At 39.5% G+C, this 21229-nt stretch overlaps 1 protein-coding gene across 2 annotated transcripts in view; it reads left to right on the plus strand.

Annotated features, from left to right (window-relative positions):
- dock11 (dedicator of cytokinesis 11) overlaps nt 1–10709 on the plus strand; it is a 146791-nt gene extending 136082 nt beyond the window's left edge. For both annotated transcript variants that reach the window (XM_031891416.1, XM_031891417.1), the window contains 3 exons: nt 1987–2087; nt 4385–4523; nt 9558–10709. In XM_031891416.1, the coding sequence (XP_031747276.1) occupies nt 1987–2087; nt 4385–4523; nt 9558–9644 (327 nt within the window). In that variant the 3' untranslated portion in view covers nt 9645–10709. The remainder of the gene's footprint in view (nt 1–1986; nt 2088–4384; nt 4524–9557) is intronic.
- Nucleotides 10710–21229: the final 10520 nt, after the last annotated feature.

Below are 21229 nucleotides of genomic sequence, written 5' to 3' on the forward strand. Positions count from 1 at the left end.
CTTGTAAATCATTATGCCTTACAGAGGACTTATTTGAGAGACTGATGAACAATTGTACCTCGCAAAGTAAGAAAATGTGCTGTGTGGAAAGCTAAGAAATGGTACAGAACCCCCATCCTATAAAAAGGTGTTTTTTTTACAGGAAAGGGGAAATTGTGTGATAAAAATTCTACCAGATTGTATTGGATATTTTTAGTTAATCTGTTTTTAGTGATATTTATAACCTAGTTAAAGACCATTTAGTGTCATTTATAGTTCCCACACTGGTGCCTTACTTGTGTTCAGTCTTCTTAAATACTTATCATGGGTTACAGGAGGAGAAGGAAATTAAGTGATAAAGGGGACACTGCAGCCTTACTATTAACCTCTGGACAACCAGAGTGGCAGGTATTGAAAGATTTCACAGAGGCTGTTCACTGATTAAATTTGTGTGTGTGGGGTTTACATGTCCTTTAAGGGAGCATACTCTTAATCAGTTACGTACATTCCCATTGTAAACTGAACAGTTGGAGGAAGCAACATACCTATTCCATGATTATTTTGGCAGCAAACTTCCAGTAGAATACCCCACCTCCTTGTGTGCTTGCTCAGGGGCGGGCCGAGCCGACCGGGCGCCCTAGGCTAACCGGTTGGCCACCTGGCCCCTGCACCGCGCGCCCCCTGTCATTTGACACGTATGCGCAGTACGAGTGGGGGTAGAGTTCGGCAGTGATGTGCGATGCACAGCGACGCAAAGCTTATTGCAGACTAGGGGTAGGCAGGAGAGGCTCCTGCCTGGTGCCCCCCAATCGTTGCACCCTAGGCAGCTGCCTCTTCTGCCTACCCCTAGTTCCAGCCCTGTGCTTGCTAACTGTGCCCAGTAAATATTCTCGTCCTTAGAGGAAATTTTGCTCCTCAAACAAGAAAACCGTCATATCTCCAGAAAGAAGAACTATCAGTTTCACACATTAAGATTTCAGAATTAGTCACTGACAGTGATCACCAGTTTCTCATTACAGGCTGCGTCAGTGGCCTCCTGTGTAATATGTTCACTTTGGGACTAAAATAAAAAACTAAATGCACCTTGGTTAGGTTTGCCACCTGTTTTTAAGGTGCTGTCTTGTTCAAAACTTTCTGCCCAGTTTTTAACATTGAGCAAACTGGACAGAAAGCCACTCAGTACCATCTAAGTGACACAATGATCCTGCCCCGACATTATAACTCTGCCCCAATTTCACTGCCCCACACCAATATAAGCCCCGCCTTCCTTGCCCAGGTGTAGCCTCCAGCGAAGATGGCAGCGCTACTTTGAGAGTGTGCCTTTTCTGTAAGGAGCCTTTTCAATATAACAGTTCATGAAATATGCAAAACAACTCCCAGAAGATGTGATAATTACTCGAAATTCATATTCACCTAGTTCTAGTTACCTTTATTTCCATTCTGCAGCACACACAGTATTGCCAAGGCCATGTTTTCCATATAGGTACTTGCGAACCTTTGCCTAGGGCAGCAGCTTTAGGGGTGGTAAACCTCCGATGCCTATATGGTATGGTTCACCTGAAAAAAGAGCTTCGCCCACTGCTGGATACTTGCAGCTAAATTCAGTAGCAGAGCTGAGCAGGAGGGGTGTACCTCATTCCTCTACAGTTAGTTCCTGTGCAATTCCAAATGCACTGATCTCCTATGGAAGTGGGCAGGCTAAGGCCCAATGTCAAAGGCAGGACTGGACCAAATTTGCTGTAACCTGGGCTTCAGTGTCTAGAAAAGTAATAGCCATATACAGAGGAACTCACAAGGGATATGTGGGCGAATTTGCATTTTGGCATTTTATATTTATTGTTCTACATCTGCTCAACTGAAGAATAAAATAAAACAAAACCACTTTGTATAATAAACAAAAGGAATTTATGAGGGAAAAAACAATTGTGTACCCTTGCATTCTTCATATTTGTATTAACTTTCAGTGCTGTCATTCCCTAATATTGCTATTCGGTAACCATTTTACAGGTCAATGCTGGTCCATTAGCCTACGCCAGAGCTTTCCTTGAAGACAGTCAGTCCAGCAAATATCCCAACAAAAAGATTAAAGAGCTAAAGGATATTTTCAAGTAAGTTTGCACTTGTGCTTCTCCATTTTCTTCTTGCTACTCTGAAAGTAAATATGTGATATTGTCTGTTCAGGTTTTCATTCATCCAGGCCATGATTTTCCTTATTTTGTACTGATAAAACTAAAGCAATTTAGTAATCTTAGGGCACTTGCACACAGGCACTACTCTTAGGTGAAGAACAAATCTTCTAGTGAATGACAAGTGTGCAATTTAATGCAGATGGAGTGTTGACCAGGCAAACTTAGCATTTTGGCACTGAGATCTGCCCTTCACCACTGTGATTTGTGTTTCAATTCAAACAAAAAACAGACCTTAAATACCAATGATGGTTAAATTCTCATTCACTAAGCCAACAGATTAGCAGGTGTTTGTCTGTGCTTCTGCAGAAGCAGCATTCAACTGATTAAAGTCTAAATTACTATTTTTTTTAGCAGGAATGGACAACCTTTTCTGCTTCCTGGGGCAGAAAATTGCCCAAAATAACAATACTGATCTGCAATTAGCTTTGCTCAGTCTGTGGGAGTTAAATTAATGGAAGCAGGTTTCTTTTGGCTTTGGGCTACTGCACAAGGGCAGATTTGTCCATTGTTAGTGAATGAGAAAGTGTCCTGCTCTTTAAATATGGCAGAATGTTATTTATATATTAATATTAAGTTGGAGAAATTGAGTTTGGTATCAACCCAAGCTTAATGATTAATACAGGTTTATATATACAGTATAATCTATAAATATCCTACTTATATTTTTTTAGCAACAGTGTTTCTTGCAACTGACCCCTTTTTTCTTTGTTTAAAAATTTGAATTTGATTCTTTAATGGATAAAATCTGAAGATGTGTGAAATATGGAATGTCTGTCCTAGTTACAGTAAATATAAATATCTGTGATTGGAAGTGATTTGTATATGCCTTTATTGCCCTTAGCAAAACACAACTTTGGAATTAATGGTAATAAAAAATGAACAGAAAGGTATGTAGAGAAATATGTAACCAAACACAGGAAAAAATAAACATACTGTATAGGACTACAAACTGTATTAGGGTAACAAATGCATAAAATATAACAGAATAATGCATCAAATGTACTGTTTCAGTGTTGCCTTTTTAGCAGGTTGACCCACAAGCTGTGGTCAGGTCAGCTGAAATTTAGCGACCATTGCGAGTATGGTATAGGTGTGGGCAAGACTGAGGAAGTACACTCTACCTTTGATCCTGAAGTTTCCCTGCCTTGGAACCTAAAGCCGGCCACACACATGGCAATTTTCGATTTTTCATGAGACCATTGGTCGCACAAAAGATCATTCCAACCCTCCACTGACGTTCAGGGCTGAATCATCAGATATGGAGGTAGAAACAATAGGATTTCTACCTCCTTCTGCCGGTTCAGCCCTCGCCGACTTGCTATACACGCACCAACTTGCCATACACTAAACGAGGTTTTGTACGATATTATCGGTGTGTATAGCCAGCTTAAGGTGCATGCAGAAGTAGCGTACAGAGCGGAAAGATACCAATATGGGTTGGGTGCATGTCCTACATTAGCAACATACTGTGGGTTAGGGTCGGGTGCGGGTAAGATTTTGCGGCTTAGGTGGGGGTTGAGTTTTTTTACGCACATGACTATTGCTTTGGTACTTCTCTTTGGAATCCCTGTAAACATTGTAGAAATTTTGAGCAAACCCCTGCTTGTTTTATGTGATTAAAGTCATATAATGCATGCCAGGTAGCATAGGAAGTAGTTACACTGCAAGTGCAGGGGCTGATTTATAACTGTGACTTGAATTCCTTTGCTTTGAAACTCAAGAATTCAAATTAGGACTTCCAAAACTTGAATGTTAAATATTTATTAATGTAAAACTCCAGCATGTAAAAGCTTGCCAAATCATGTAGAAGTCAATAAGAGTTGTTCTAGGTAAAATTTTGGCAATATTTTTCAAATGGAGTGTTTCCAATTTTTTTGAGAGTTTGTAGACTCACTGAAAATAAAAATTATGGCTCGAATACAAATTGCCTTCAAGTTTTTTTGAGGTGTTATTTAATTGAGTATTTTAGATTTTTAATAAATAAGAAAACATTCAAGTTTGGTAAAATTTGGAGTTTATTCATATGGGAAAAAAAATTACACATTTGAATTTTTATAATAATTATTAAATATTATAATTTTAAATTACAGTGAGGCAAGTGATGGTGCTCTTATAGCCATTTAAATTCTGTTTATATATGGGAATGGGAAGCCATACATCGGGGGTGCAGCAGCATGCTGTCATGTGAAAAATAACCATGTATGTTTTATTCGAAGGCACTTCATCCAAGCTTGCAGCATAGCACTGGACTTAAACGAGCGGCTTATTAAGGATGACCAGATTGAATACCAGGAGGGTCTCAAGTCAAATTTTAGGGACATGGTGAAGGAACTTTCAGAAATAATTCATGAGCAGGCAAGTATTCCGTTGTGTTGGTATCACCTAGCCTCACACTGGCATCAGGTGTTTTGTAGGTTTAACCTGAGACAAACTACCTTTCCAAGAGCGTTTCAGTACAATCTAGTATGTATAAGGTATTCTTATTCTGTATTGCTCTAAAGGGCAGATTTATTAATGTTCAGATTGCTGCCTCTTGGTTCATACGTCTGCCCCATGCCTGCTGTGTGTGGAGAAGAGGCTGAAACCACTAAAATTCAACAACCAATTGGGTACTATAGCTAATTGAATGGCAAGTTTAGGTTAATGTAATTACAAATGTAAGAACTGCCCTCTATTCAAGTGGCAGGGATGTTCCATGGAGACTGTAACTAAAAGAGCAGTACCTGATCCACCTTTTGAAAGCTATTTAAGTTATTTGATTGTGCACACCATTTTATATCTATCTATATATATATATATATACGTATATATGTTCTGCCTTTAAAAAAAATTGGATAATGTCAATGTGAACACTGAGGACTAAAAGCAGTCTCTTCCAGCATACCAAGTGATGAACCATTTGATCCATTTTTATAATGTTTATAAAAAAGAGATAGTTTACAAGATATAGGTTTTAATAGCAATTGGGTCTTGTGACTCCAGTGTAACATTTGAGGACTTATTGTCACAAATTCACCACAGATTTCACAAACGCCGTCTGCAGAAATAACACTAGAACGGAAGAGGAAACAGATATCCATCTGCATCAAGTGATGTCTAACACTGACAACTTACAGTACTTGGTGGCTTGTACAAATGCTAGCTCTATAAAAGTGTACATGGCTCTTCCCTGGGGCCACTGTTCTAAACTTAGGGAAGGGGAAAGGAACACAGGCTTGGGGATTCATAATATATTGTTTAAAAGTCTTTGTGGCAATTTCTAAAAAATGTGCTGTTATTAATGAAATGAATGTGCATAACTGTGGCTTAATTTTAGTATCTATGACAAGTCATCAACATATCAGTTTACTCTAGAACAAATGATAAGTAGGTAAGTATATTTTACAAAGCTGAGTTTAGCTGCGCAAGTAATAATTGAAGACTCCAAGAAACGCCGGAGAAGCGAGGATATCCACTTCTCCGGTGTTTCCTGGAGTCTTCAAATATTATTTGGTTTATCTCCCTTAAGCTACGGGTTCGGGGCTCCAAGCACCCGGACCACCTTTGGAACACGGTGAGTCTTCATTGGTTAAAGCTAACATCGTTTTGCTGTGGTTTGTGACTTTTGATGCACTAACCTGGGTCTCTCTTTTCACTTGGTATGAACCGAATTATTTAACTTAGTATTAGTAGCATTTTTTGATATCTTAATTTTTCACTTAAATTTAGTTTCTTTGAGTTTAGCTGCACCCTCAGCATATTTTTGGGTAGTGTAGTAAGTTTGCCCTAGCCCACCCATAGCAACTATGGGCAGGCAAAGCTGTTTCCTAACTGAGCATCTCTTTAGTTTACTGAACTAGGGGAAATTTAGTTCATGTCACTATGTTGTATGTATATATAGTTTACATTACTATGTTATGTGTAAATCAGGGTCAGATAATTAAAGGAATACTGTCATTGGAAAACAAGTTTTTTTTTTTAAAACACGCCAGTTAATAGAGCTTCTCCTGCAGAATTCTGCATTGAAATCCATTTTTCAAAAGCACAAACAGATTTTATTTATATTTCATTTTGAAATTTCACATGGGGCTGGCCATATTCTTCATTTCCCAGGGTGCTACAGCCATGTGACCTGTGCTCTGATAAACTTCAGTCACACTTTACTGCTGAGCTGCAAGTTGGAGTAATATCTCCCCCCTCCCGGCAGCCAATCAGAAGAACAATGGGAAGGAAGCAAGATAGCAGCTCCCAGTAGATATCAGAATAGCACTCAATAGTAAGAAATCCGTATCCGGCTTGGGACTCCTCCAGTTACATGGGAGTAGGAGAAACAATATGTTACCTGAAAGCAGTTCTACTGTGTAGCGCTGGCTCCTTCTGAAAGCTCAGACTCAGATTTGTTGGTTCAAGAATAAAATTTTAAATGGTAGAGTGAATTATTTGCTATGTAAACAGTGTAATTTAGAAATAAAAAGTACACCATAAAAACCATGACAGCATCCCTTTAAAGTTCTGTACACAAACTTAACCAACAGATATTTATATCCTAAAAGGTGACTAAAGGAATTCTAGTGGCTGAGTGGCATATGCCTGTCATAACTTTTTTCTCTTATGCATCCTTTAGCCTTGAGCCCCATATTCTTTTCTATTTAACTCATTGATCACCCAGAAGGAACAAAAACTGTAACTATAACAGGAAGAAATGTGGGAATAAAAGACGGATTATTGCAGTCTATAATAACCTGGCTGAATGAGGCAGCATGGTATTTATGGGCTGAAATAAAAAAAACAGTTTAGAGACTATTTATTTTATTTGCAGGGTAAAGTGCAAAGAACATGGTGGGCCGTGCCAATTTTTGCACACTGCCAAGCATGTAAATGCCTGCTACAATTCTGCCTATTGGTTGGCTAGAGTAACCTAGCATATGTGTATGTGCCCTTTGTTTGTATTGTGAGCACAGAGCTTATCTGTTATCTGCTATGTATCCTGTGCCTTTTTTTCCAGCTTTCAGTGGCTGCCCCCATGGCTACACAGCAGCTTATTTATATAAACTATAGTAGTCTTTCTGGAAGCAAACACACAGCTTTTACCAGTGCAGGGCAACATTATGTTATATTTTAATTACTTTCACTTTCATGTTTAGGTGTGACTGTTAGGAGCAGTTGGAAGGATAAGCATGAACAGAGATATCATGAGTTACAGTAAATGGACATGAGGTTAAAGAACCTTGTCTGAACAAATCTCGTTATTTTGCCACGTCCTGTCTAATTTTAGACAATTAGACAGGAAATTCTCATTCTTTGTTGACTGAAATATTCCTGTTTATTCTAAAACACCCCTTTCTACAATATATCTGATGGGATTACTTACTGAAAGAGTCTATTTGCATTTCATTTTCATGTTATCTGCTTTGAAACAGTTTCTTATTTGCTACATGCAAATTTCAGTCAAATAAAAACCTGTTACTGTGTATTGTACAATCCAAAGTGTCTGTATCGAGACAAGAAATTGTCTATCTTCGTTGGCCCAAATGTCCATTTGTGCATTCTAAAAGCTTATTGTATAGTATATGTGTTTGTTTGCTTACAGAAGACTTTACAGTTATTTGCATTTGTGCATGTGTCTTATAGGCTCCATGCAAATATAAGTCAAATAAAGATCTGTTGTTATGGTTTTAGGCAGTAAACACTATCTGTTCATACCTAGTTTGTTCTGAGACATTTCCATACATAACAGAACTGCATGCAAACCAGGCCATTCCTAAGGGATACAGTTAGCCCTTGGCTAGTAGAGCAGTGCTTTGGAATATCTGATGTACATTTAGAGAACTAATAAAACAGAAACAAAGTGAACCACAAATCTAACCTTTCTATTTATGTTTCTTTAAACGCTTCACTGGGACAGCTCTGAAGGTAAACATAACTAACACTTGACATAACAGTGTTTGCTCCAATGTCTATAAGGGTGAAAACACAGACAGCTACTTAGTAGCAGCTACTTGTCACAGCTACTAAACACCAGAAAATACCCTGCCATAGACAATACTGAGAATTGCCTCTGCTAAAACACACTTATAGACAATAATGACTACATTGTCTATTTTAGTAGCCGTGACAAGTAGCTGCTACTAGTAGCTCTGTGTGTCTTCACCCTAAGGGTAATGGCACTACAATGGACAACAAATCTTCTGAAAATGCCTTCCTCTTCACTTATCTTCGGATTATCCTAAGTAAAGGTGGCCATACACGAGCAGATCCGCTCGCTTGGCCCACCTACGGGTGGGCGATATCGGGGAGCATTTAGGTAAAAAAAAAAATAATCCGACCGTTTGGCCCTGGGGCCAAACGATCGGATTATGTGGGCGGCAATGGGGCAGTCGGATCGGGGACCGCATAAACGAGCCGATGCGGTCCCCGATCCGACCGGATTTTCTAACCTGGCCGATCGAGATCTGGCCAATTTCAGGCAAGATATCGGTCGGCCAGGCCGCTCTGCCCTGCCCATACACGGGCCGATTAGCTGCCGAATCGGTCCAAGGGACCGATATCGGCAGCTATAGTCGGCCTGTGTATGGCCACCTTAAAACACAATGCCTTGTTTTTCAGTTTCCCACAATTAATCCATATCTCTGTGAGTAATGTGTTTTACTTGCCATGCTATAAAGGTATGTGAAGGGAAGGGCAATTTCAGAAGATTTATTGCCTACAGTGGCACAGATTTACCCTGGGCAGCAAATTTTCACATGTGCCAGTATCCTAAATAAACCAGAGTTGCTTAAATGTATTGATTGATTCCCCCAACAGTGGATGTTTAAGGGGCAGGCAGATCTCTCAGGGCTTCGGTCAATGGCAGTAATACAATCATCTGTGCTCACACTGAGAGACCTCTCAAAGAAACTCACTGTTAGAAGATGGTCAGATATGGGTTTGTTTCCACTAGAACAAGAGGCCTTAGCTTAGTCCGTGGAAAACAGACCCAAACTATAATTCCTTCTCCAAACTTTACAGTTGGCATATTGCATTCAGGCAGGTAACATCTTCCTGGTATATTCCGGATGCCATTTAACAGTCTAGAGTCCAATCGCAGTGACTTTTCCTCCACCCCAGCTGTTGCTTGGCATTGCTCATGGCAATTTTTCCTGTGACCACACATAAAAACCTTCCACTATGAATAGTTCTTGTGGCAACATTGCTGGAGACAGTTAAGGACTCAGCATTGATTGTTCCAGCTCGGGGCATGTCATTTTAGATGGAGTGTCCATATACTCCATGTAGTATACATACAAGAGAAAAGACAACTTAAGTAGTTGAGCAATTCTAAATGTAGATACTGAAATACCACACTTTGGGGCCCTTATGGCTGGGGGTTACACTCCATGTTCTAATCTCTACCCTTTTTTCTATTTATAGATGTTTCAGGAAGATACCATGCAGTCATCCTGGATGCAGAATTCCTTACATGTGTTCTGTGCAATCAGTGGGACTGTAACAGAATAAACTGCAGCAGCACAAGATTGGGGAGTAATCTTCCTATCTCAGGAACAAATGGACACAAGCTTACAAACCAGTTCTGATCCTCCAGTACAGAAGAGTTGCACTGAGCTACAGCTGGATTTTATGGACATTATTGCTGTTAATAGAAACTGTCAACTGGTGTTTGGTTGCTGTTTGTTACTGGACTGAGGTTACTGCATAACCCCATGAGTGTTTAGTAAATGCTTTGTCTCCTCAAAGGTAAATTGTCAGATCAGTGTGATAGTTATCTTTAAACACTCATTGGTAATTTTGACCTGTGGTCAAAGGCAGATACACATCTGTTGGTGGCACAAAATAACATATATCACACATACTTCATACAGAATGTAGGTGCTTTTATTGACAAGGCTAATTTATTACCAGTGGATGTAGGAGTGAATATAGCTATGCAATTTGTTACAAAATTGCCTTGTGCCTAATACACAAATTATCGTAAGCCTTACAATCACGTGGTTCCGATAGCAAACCTATTACATTACCTATAACAGTATTCTAGAGCATTTTCTTACTGTTGTTACTAGTGTACTCTGATAATGTACTTCCATGTCTGCAACAGTCGAGTGCCTCCATGATTTGCAGCCAGTTTTGTCTCTTAAGTAATCCGGTACATATTTTTTATCGTCATTTTGAATATAGGGAAGAATGTATTTATTTTAGGTTAGAGCTGGACTTAAGGAATCCTGACGGCAGGGTGAAGATCCCTTTCCCTTGCTCTCACTTTGCATGTGGGTGCTAGCATAGGGTCTGGCATTTCCAGGATACATATTATTTCTCTTGGCAGCTTGAAAAGGAATCATATAATAAAATAAAGGATTCTGTCTTGAGTATTGTAGCTCTGCTCTGTAGCTGTAATGCAGACACATGAAGAAACCCGTAAACTCTGTGTAGAGAATTTACAAACAGCACTTTTTTGTTAGAAGATTGAATGGAGATAAATTATAACTGCCTGTTTCCCAATGAGCTTATTGTTGGTGTAAGCTGAACGAAACAATATTACCAAAAAATAAAAATTTAAGTAACAAAATAGAAATGCATAAATGTGAATTTGTGATTGGGGGGCGGTACTTTATAGGGGAATTCAAACGGTGTTAAGATAAATTTGGCATAAACTTGAAACTACATTTTTATTCCCAAGCCTTAAAAATCTCTGTATTCACAAAATAGGATCTCTGACATGTTAACACCAACAGTGGGCCAGATTTGATTCAAAATTTACTAGAAGTGTATGTGAAAATTCTGAATTGAGAATTCCTCCCCCCAGGAGAGAACCAATGAATATAATATAAATGTGCAGCTCCTTACTGTAAAATGATGCACTATATCACTAGTGTTACATACAGGAAACTGCGGGTATTAATAACTCCAACACCAGAAACAAACCAAAATAAATTTGGCAGTTCATAAGGATATTTTTGAACTTTGTTTACACAGTCAAAGGCAATAGAGGGAAACTATTGTGGGAAAAATAGGAGTTTACATCACAGGGATAATATTTTGAATTACTGGATGCGAAATCAAACCTTAATGTTTATGCATTCTTTCCCGGTTTGTTAAAGGGGAACTCCACCCAAAAACAACTTCAATACATGCGCAGATTTTATCTTTATCCAACCAAAATTTTCTAACCTATATGGTTGACTAAACAACCAATTGCCATGGTACTAAAATTATTGGGGCGATAATATGGAGCCCAGACACAGTCTGAAATGATTCGTATGATTTTGTTGGTGTGTGTATGGGAAGTTTAAATGACAGTAAGGGCAAAGACACACAGAGTGATAAGTCACCTCAACTTTTTAAAATATTTTACCCTATGGCAGAAAAGTCGCTGTGATTAGTCAGCGTGGCTGACTTTTTAAAAAGTATTGGCGACTAATCGCCCCGTGTGTCTTCACCCTAACACCACCATGTGTTTTACAGTAATTAAAATATAATGTACTGTTGCCCTGCACTAGTAACACTGGTGTGTTTGCTATAGAAACTCTACTATAGTTTAGCCATGGGGGCAGCCATTCAATCTGGAAAAAAGGAGAAAAGGCACAGGTTACATAGCAGGTAACAGATAAATCCTGTGGAAAACAATGGTGTTGTATCTGTTATGTCACCTGTGCCTTTTCTCCTTTTTTTCAGATTGAATGGCTGCCCCCATGGCTACACAGCAGAGTATTAATAGAGTTTCTAACGCAAGCACACAATTGTTACCAGTGCAGGGCAGGGCTGCGGAGAGGTTGTTTCAATTTGTCCCTCCTCCACTGCCAAATGATGCAGAAGGAGAAGAACTGAGTTTCTGTGTTGTGTGAGGCACTTTAACAAATTTTGGTTCAGAAGCTGAAGTAATACTGTTAAGGTATTGATTTAATATGAGCTAATGTTATCTCTTGGGTCTTAAAGGACAAGGAAAGTCAAAATCTATTAAGCACACTATTAAATAGTACTACTATTGCTGTGTAAAAACGCTATATTCCTGGCTTGCTTAATGAAAGATTTACAGAGATACACATACTAGAACCTACATACTTGTTTCAGTGAACGGCGCCGCCATCTTGTCCAGCATGTCTGTGTGGGCTATTCCTGAAAAGCACAAGCCAGCCCCCCCTCTGATCCCCGCTCCTGCCAGAAAACCCCCCGCTCCCCACACCTGCCACAAACCCTCCCCAGCTCCTGCCACAAACCCCCCTCTCCTGCCACAAACCCTCCCCAGCTCCTGCCACAAACCCCCTCTCCTGCCACAAACCCTCCCCAGCTCCTGCCACAAACCTCCCTCTCCTGCCACAAACCCTCCGCCACTCCCCGCACCTGCCTCCCCCCCCGCTCCCCCCACCTGCCAGGTTTGCATGTCACAGAGTTCTCCGGTCGTTGCATCGCCATGGCAACCTGACGCTCCTGCTGTGTGCGCATGCGCCGCCCACAGTCCCAAGTCGCCAAGTCTGGGGAGGAGCGTTGCATTATGGGAATCTTCTCTACCTTGCTCAGCGTTTTTTTCCTGTTTGGCTTCTGATATTCTGAACAGGTGAAGTATGGGGAGACTTAAGGGCACTATTGAGACAACTGAAGGTATGCCTGCAGCTTGAGATTAACTCTTTATTAGCCTTTCCTTCTACTTTAAACATGATATGTTATTTCCATGAGGCATTATCTCCCAAAAAGCAAGGTTTTAAGTATAAGCAGATCAAAATATAGTATTTATGCAAGCCATATGCTTAGCAAAACCCCACACTGAGCATAATGAAGTCTATTAATATTCAAGCCCGAGAGAAGTATTGCAGTAGGGAAAGGGATGAAGTGATAAGAGAAGCAGAGAGGCGAAGGTCAGAAGCAGAGGGTAGGTTATGTGAAGGAATGTATGCTGAGATTTTCCCACAGCATCTCTGAGTTCTGGCCAGTCAGTTGGTTGTTATAGGGTTACATGACTGTGGTGTCCATGAATGCTACTCTGAATGCTACTTTCCTTAAGTTTGAGCTTTAATATCTAAATGAGGTGAGAACTGTGTAGCGTGGCATTTGGACAAGGTGTCTCCATCCTTCTTTTTCCTCAAAAAATTGAAAGAATAGAAATTGAGTGTTACTTGTGCTCAGAGGAGGATGTTAGTAACCTTTAAATTTAAGTTGTTTATTGGAACTCTACCATTAAACATTTAGTTTTAGAGAGGAAAGTTGGAAGCTTCATGAGTCATGTATAATAATAGCTCCATAAGACACGTTCACAGAAAATCTCCCAAGCTTTTTATGTAGCCTGAGTATGTTTTGCCTGATTTCTTTCTACAAAAATGTTGAACGTGCAGTACTACGACTCCATAAATTACTACTTCAATGTTCTTGTCATAAAAGACTCATGGCTGCAGGCTAGGGTCATACGAGGCATAATTTGTAGAGAGCCAGTTTCAAGCAAAGTTCATTATGGGAACTTGAGGTTACAAAATCTAAGCATAAAGAAAAGGCAGGCTCCATTTAATAATGACGTATGCATGAATTTTCCAATACATTTAGACACCTAGAATATTTACCGGAGTAACTGAGAACATGGTGACAAATAACTGGAAAAGCAGAGGAAGCAGACCTTTGCTTTACTTGTAATATAGAGATTATAAAACACTTGCAGAAAAACCTACATATACCTTTAATAACCTTACCATGTAGCACTGTTATTATATATATGTCTATTTCTTATCACTGTTATTGTACAATCAACATTGTTAAAATTCAATAAAAATATAAGTTACAAAAAAAATAAAACAGTTGCAGGTATCTGGACTCAAACATAAACAGAACCTCATCACGTATGAATGCACACAGAGTCCCTGAGACGCACCCGCCAGTCGGTGCGAACCAAGGTTGGGGAACGAGCCTTATCGGTGGTGCACTTTACCAGTGCAATTACCAGAGTAATTGCCATGTTTTTTCCCACACTGCAGAGTTTCCCCCATAGTTCTGGTGTTGCTGAGGTCATAAAGGAGCATTTGTGTCCCACTGACCAAAATTAAAACAACTGTGCATGCTGGACCATATGCTTAGGAGGTGGTGGTAGCTCCAGGGTTCCCCTGCATCAATAGGCACAGCAGGGTCTGATTCAGAATGGAATGCAGGAAGGATTGAGTGGTGCCAAGCTTATCTATAGCGAAGTGCAAAGAGCACATTTTGACACTAGTTACTTTAATGTAAGTGGTTTTATGGGCAATTGGGTGGAGAAATTGTGGTGATAGCAACTGCACTTGCAGACGTAAATGAGCCCTGGTCTACTTACTAAAGAAAGGACCAGACTTGGACCTGGTATAAATGCACCAGACGATCAGAGCAAAGCATCAAGGGTGCAAATTCACACCCCTTAGTGCTTATTTAATAAGCACCAGTCTCTAAAGAATGTTTCTAGTAACAGCAGTAATGGAGGTTTGTAAGATGAAGAACGTATTGTTTCCACTCTCTAGGCTAAAAGACAGTACAGCAATGAATAGCAATAGGCTTGATGAGCAGATAGGCTCTACACCAGGGATGCTCAAACTATGACCCATGGGCCAGATCTGGCCCCCCAAGGTAATTCACCCGGCCCCTGCTGTGTCCTCACCCCTGGCTACTACCTATCTGCAAATGCAGCGGGGAGCAGGGAGCCAGAGGACGCAGCAGGGAGAGGGTGAGCAGGGAACCAGAGGACACAGTGGGGAGCAGGGAGTGGAGGAGCAGGGAGATGGAGGATAGAGTGGGGGAACAGGGAGAAGGAGGACGCAGCAGGGAGCAGCCGTAGTTTGAGGACGCAGGGGGCGTAGTTTGAGGACTACAGTCTGGCCCCATGTTTAAAAAGTTTGAGGACCCCTGCTCTACACCTAAAGAGGCAAAGAGCGATAACCTGGTTAAAGATTCTATTAGGTAATAACATAAAAGAGAACAGGTTTCAGTATTGCTTCTCTGCATTACCTCGCATTGCCCCTAAACACAGTGGTTTGCGCATGGGTTTTGTGGGTATGCAGGTTCCAAATCTGTGTGCAGAATGTGAAACCCATCTTGTAGGAGGTGTTTTCCTTTTAATGAAGTGTGAAGTGTTCTGAGTCACTTTCCCACTTAATAAAACATGTTTTTTGGTATTGTGGGGGAAATTGATGCGTAATCATGAGAGATTTAGCGTCTACATGGCTATGTTTAGATACCACATATTGAAGTTTTCAATTTAAAGTGCATTTTACCAGTGAATTTCAGAGAGGTGTAATTTGTAGAGAGACATAAAGGAATTTAGTTGAGGAGTGAGCAGACTTCTTTATTAACACCACACTGCTACTGACTTACTAGCCAGGCTACAGACTGCTGAGGAGGGCACTGAAGTTCTTCTATTCATTCCACTGACACTGGACTCTTGGCTTAACTCATCCTCAGTAGATGACTGCCGTTATCCCTAACACTTACCAAGCAAAATGGAGTCCACTTCTCCTCCTCGTCCCTTACTTTCCACAGCAGAAAGTCCCTTTGTAAAAATCTGTGCAAAGGCAAATTTATTGGAACAGAGGCATAGTTTGAAAATTATTTTCCCATTAGCAGCTTTAATTGCATTCCCCCCTAAAGGTGTATTGTAATAGGACATGGAAATATGCTCCAGCTTTGGCAACCCATAGCTTTCACTGTATGTGTCAACAGCTCTGGAAAACTCTACACCAGTTCCTGGATCAACTTGTACTAAGAGCTATCTCCCATAACCCTGTATTCCCTCACTTGTACTGAGAGCTATCTCCCATAACCCTGTATTCCCTCACTTGTACTAAGAGCTATCTCCCATAACCCTGTATTCCCTCACTTGTACTAAGAGCTATCTCCCCTACCCCTGTATTCCCTCACTTGTACTGAGAGCTATCTCCCATAACCCTGTATTCCCTCACTTGTACTGAGAGCTATCTCCCATAACCATGTATTCCCTCACTTGTACTGAGAGCTATCTCCCATACCCCTGTATTCCCTCACTTGTACTGAGAGCTATCTCCCATAACCCTGTATTCCCTCACTTGTACTGAGAGCTATCTCCCATAACCCTGTATTCCCTCACTTGCTAAAAACCATCCAACCCCTATCTTGAAGCTATCTTGAAGCTTTGTTAGGGGCTGGTGGCAACAGTAAAGCAACAAAAAACAAAAAGTATAAGCATGTGCTATTATCAGTTATTTTAAAGTGAGAGTTGTTTATCCAATTGTTGTGGTTATGTTTTGTCCAAGGTTTTGCTTTCCCAGTTGCTAAATGGCAAAGTTTTGCTAGATGAGGAGTGCTTACCTCTGTGGTGGGTGTGAGCAAATGCTGCTATAGAAGCTCAAGTTAGAGTCGTAGAGCAGTAAGTCTTGAGAAAGAATGAGCTGGGTACTGGGAGAGGATAACAACTGCAAGATGATGAGACTGGGTAACAGTAAGAAAGCTTATCTTATGTGGGCTAAAGGGCTTAAAGTTTACCAGGAATTGTGCATTGATCAATCCCACCCTCCAATCTTACCATAAATTTGCCAGAAGATGCAGGAATTTGCAATTAGGTTTCCCTCAGTTTGAGGTGGTTGGTGTGTGATTAGGTTCTTAGCTATATAACTATATAAATAGCTATATAAATAGAACCCCTTGGACTCCAGTGGAGCTTGCCCCTGTGAATGGGTGCTGTGTTACTGGGTGCACTTTAAGTAGGTCTTTGTTAGTAGAGTTAAAAGCTCTGGAATTTAAAACAGAAGGAATTCAAACAGAAGTAAGTTGAAACCTGAGGTTTGTTTATATGTATTTTAGTATTCTAATTGTTCCTGTTTTTGTGCACTGTAGCTGGGATAAGGAGTGCTGGTAAGAGTTGAAGGACACTATCATGATTTTTATAGTGTACTTTTTATTCCTAAATTACACTGTTTACATAGAAAATAATTCAGTCTACCATTATAATATTATTCTTGAACCAACAAATATATATTTTTTAGTTGTACTATTGGTGTGTAGGTGCCATCTCAGTGCATTGTGCCTGAGTCTGAGCTTTCAGAAGGAGCCAGCGCTACACATTAGAACTGCTTTCAGGTAACCTTTTGTTTCTCCTACGCCCATGTAAATGGAGGAGTCCCAAGCCAGACTTTGATTTCTTGCCATTGAGTGATATTCTCATATCTACTGGGAGCTGCTATCTTGCTACCTTCCTATTGTTCTGCTGATTGGCTGCTGGGAGGAGGGTGATATAACTCTAACTTGCAGCAGTAAAGCGTGACTGAAGTTTATCAAATCACAGGTCACATGGTTGTAGCACCCTGGGAAATGGAGAATATGGCTAGCCCCATGTGAAATTTAAAAATTAAATAATGGAAAAAAAAACCTGTGCTTTTGAAAAATAGATTTCAATGCAGGATTCTGCTGGAGAAGCTCTATTATCTAAAAAAACATGTTTTCCCGTGACAATATTTCTTTAAGATCTGAATCAGTGCACAGTCTGCCATATGAGGAGTTCCAAAGTGCTAAAGTCTTTTCCTATGTGGACAATGTGAGATAATTCCCACTACAGAAGCTTAAGTTAGAAATCTAGAGCAGCAAACTGCTATGCTGATGTTGGTCAACACCCTTGAGAGGAGTCTCTTGCTCGCTAATTAAAAACTAGCTGGATACTGGCAGAGGATAATAACTGCAGGAGGGGGCAGTCAACTGGGTAACAGTATGAACGGATCAAAACCTCTTTTCAATTGAAAGAATATGAAAAATAAACATATTTTCAACTTACATGTGGCCCTAATCTATAAAATATAAAATGTTTTAGCTAATAAACATCCACTTTGTGAGTAAATTTTGGAAATAATAGAAGACACTTCTCTAAATAACTATATCAAAAAATAATAATCTGAACTATCACTGAGTTATTGATTCAGCATCCTCTTGAATTTCCAGATATCTTATACTAATACGCCTGAAGTGTCTGTTAATTCCTTTTTCCCTAAATGTAAAGAATAGAATATACATATTATCCATTATTTATGGTCAAGCCTGAAGAGGGAGTTGTCATAGGCAAAGTCATATTTTCAATTTGAGATATTCAACTTTTGGAGTTGTTTTCGAGTGTGTAAACTGGAAAATTTGAGGTAGTCAGGTTTTTTATTAGAACAAGCTTTCCTTATTAAAGTGGACCTGTCACCCAGACATGAAAAGCTGTATAATAAAAGTCCTTTTCAAATTAAACATGAAACCAAAATTCATTTTTCTATTAACACATTCAAACCCATTATAAATGCATTTAAAATCCCAGCTGTCAATCATATACTGGGTATACTGGGCAGACAATTACTTAAACTTTCCATTCAGCACTCACATTCCCCTACCTTCTCACCATAATTGTGTAGCCAGTGCATGGGCCTGGGCATCAGGTCCCCCATTCTGGCACATACACAAGATTTTGGGGGATACAAAGCTTGCCTTAATAACAGTTCCTATAAAATGGCGGCTGCCTGCTGGCTGTGATTGTATATTCCCAAGACTGGAGGAAACAAGATTTAAACCATTTATATAGTATGCTAAGTAAATTTTGCTTAACAAACACAATAGAAAAGAAACTGGAATTATTTAATAGGATGACAGGTCCACTTTAATAAATAAGCATGTAAGTTTATCCGATTTAGAAAAACAAACTCACATTCACAAACTCAAAAACTGATAAATAAGCCCATAAGTTCAGCAGAAGTTAAAGGAGAAAGACAAGTAAAAACTAAGTAAGCTTTATCAGAAATGTCTATGTAAATACAGCCATAAGCACTCACAGAAATGCTGCACTGACTTTTCCTCTGCCAGAGACACACAGCTTTCTCCTCTCTCCCCTCTCCTGCTCCACCCTCTCTCAAGAATGATAAGAACTCACTTCCCCCCCCCTTAGGAATGTAGATCTGAGCCAATCAACAGGAAGCTTCCTGGTAGTCTAACTAACTGAGCATGTACACTGGTCTGGGTGCAGGAGTGAGGCATTATGGGAACTTTCTTCACAGCTCTGCGTTTTTTTTTTCCTGTTTGGCTTCTGATCATCTGAACAGGTGAAATATGGGGAGACTTAAGGGCACTATTGAGACAACTGAAGGTATGCCTGCAGCTTGAGATTAACTCTTTATTAGCCTTTCCTTCTCCTTTAATTTATAAAAACTGCCAATTTCTTACATGTAGTAATGGCTGCTGCTTGCAAATCTATTTATTGTTATTGGATAAATGAGGAATTGTCTTTTTTTCCATTTTTTGTTTCGGAATCTCGAGTTTTGTCAAATACTTTGTCTTTTCTGAGAAGCCTTTATCTTTATGAAGCTTTTTGTTTAGATATGGAGATCGCAAATTGAGAGATTACTTTTTAAATAACTGGTCCATATATTTGAACATCATTGACAAGAAAGACAAAAGTTTAATTCATAAATGTACTGTATGTACAATTTATGTACAACTCCCGCTCTTAGTTTTACAGATCATAGTTTACATATTTTACATTTAAACATTGTGTTTTATGATTTTATTTCTGTGGCTAATTTGCATTAACTTCTCTTCTAAAATTTTCTTGGACCCTTATTCCTTATTCTGAGCAGAGAGAGACTTATTTAAAATTGTTTAGATTTATCTAGAATTACCTAGAATTGAGTTACTAATGTTTGGTTCCTTATGTTGACTTTCAATGTATTTATGCAATCAGTTACATTTTGTCTGTTCTATTCTATTCTACTGAATGTGATGTTTTTCTCTTTCACCTTTATTGAGAAAATTACATATAATTGTATGTTTCTTTAAAAAATTCAATACAAATTAGTGAAAAGGGAATAGGAAGAGATAGTTTTACAACTATGTCAAGTTGTCATTACAGCTAATTTAGACTTCCTTTTTAACAGATCGAATTCTAATACTGTATCTTTTGATACACGGGTGACTCAGGAGGAAGAGGCTGGAACAGGTATTGTTAGTGGAGTACCGCAGGGGTCTGTCCTTGGCCCTTTGCTTTTTATATTTTTTATTTATGAACTTGAGGTTGGTATACCATACAGAATACTTCTGATTTGCAGAAAGATTAGACAAATTTGGAGAGCATGCAGCAAAGTGGCAATTGAGGTTCAGTGTTAATAAGCACAAGGTTAAATTCCTTGGTGGAAATAATATAAATGCAAAGTATATACTAAATGGTAATGTGTTTGGTGCCTCCACAGTTGAGAAAGATTTGAAGATTTTTGTGGCTAACAAACTGTGTAATAAACAGAGTCAGTTAGTGGCTATTAAAGTGCTGTCTGTCATAAAAAAGGGCATTAACTCAAGGAATGAGAACATAACTTTGCCTCTTTAAAGATCCCTGGTAAGCCCTGGTAAGCAGTACAGTTTTGGGCTCCAGTAAGGATATTTATGAAGTGGATAGAGATAAACAAATACTATTTTTACCTTCAAATTATATTTATATATTATTATAAAACAAGCAAAGATATATTATTAATGCATTTTGGAAACAGACAGGGTTTTTAACCACTACTGGTTTTCCCTGACAGCAGCAGTATCGAACCCCACATCCCCTCATGTGCTGTAGCCTTTAGAGAAATGGCACTGTGTTGCCCTTGAGATACCTTACTCCCTACAGAAAACAGATGAATAAAAATACGTTTGAATTGATATGTATGTGAATCGCTTTGGGTAACACTGACTTCTTGTATAATTGCATAACAATGCTCACTTCCAAATTTTTGCACAATAACATGTCAGTATAATTCACATAGATTCAGACTTTGTTGTCTGTTATCTAGAGGTTGGTAAAGTTCCCCATCTGCCACTGCCCACAGGCTACAAATCTCCCAACAATACCTTTTCTTTGGTGTCAGCATGAATTACTGGAGGTAATACATATGAATTATGTAACCAATGGGAAATGCAGTACAAGCCAATTTTCAGCAGTTACGGGATTCATATGTTTTAGCGCCAGAGATTCCCTCGGCAGGAAAATGATCTGGGGCCCACAAAGAACATTTTGCCTTCCTGCTGCACTACCAGTAACACTAGACTAGTTGTCCTGCCACTACTTTTGGGCACCCCAGCACCGAGGGGACTTACAGTATATCATAATATTGCTCTGATGC

Source organism: Xenopus tropicalis, chromosome 8 (genome assembly GCF_000004195.4).
Source record: "Xenopus tropicalis strain Nigerian chromosome 8, UCB_Xtro_10.0, whole genome shotgun sequence".
Classification (NCBI taxonomy): Eukaryota; Metazoa; Chordata; class Amphibia; order Anura; family Pipidae; genus Xenopus; species Xenopus tropicalis.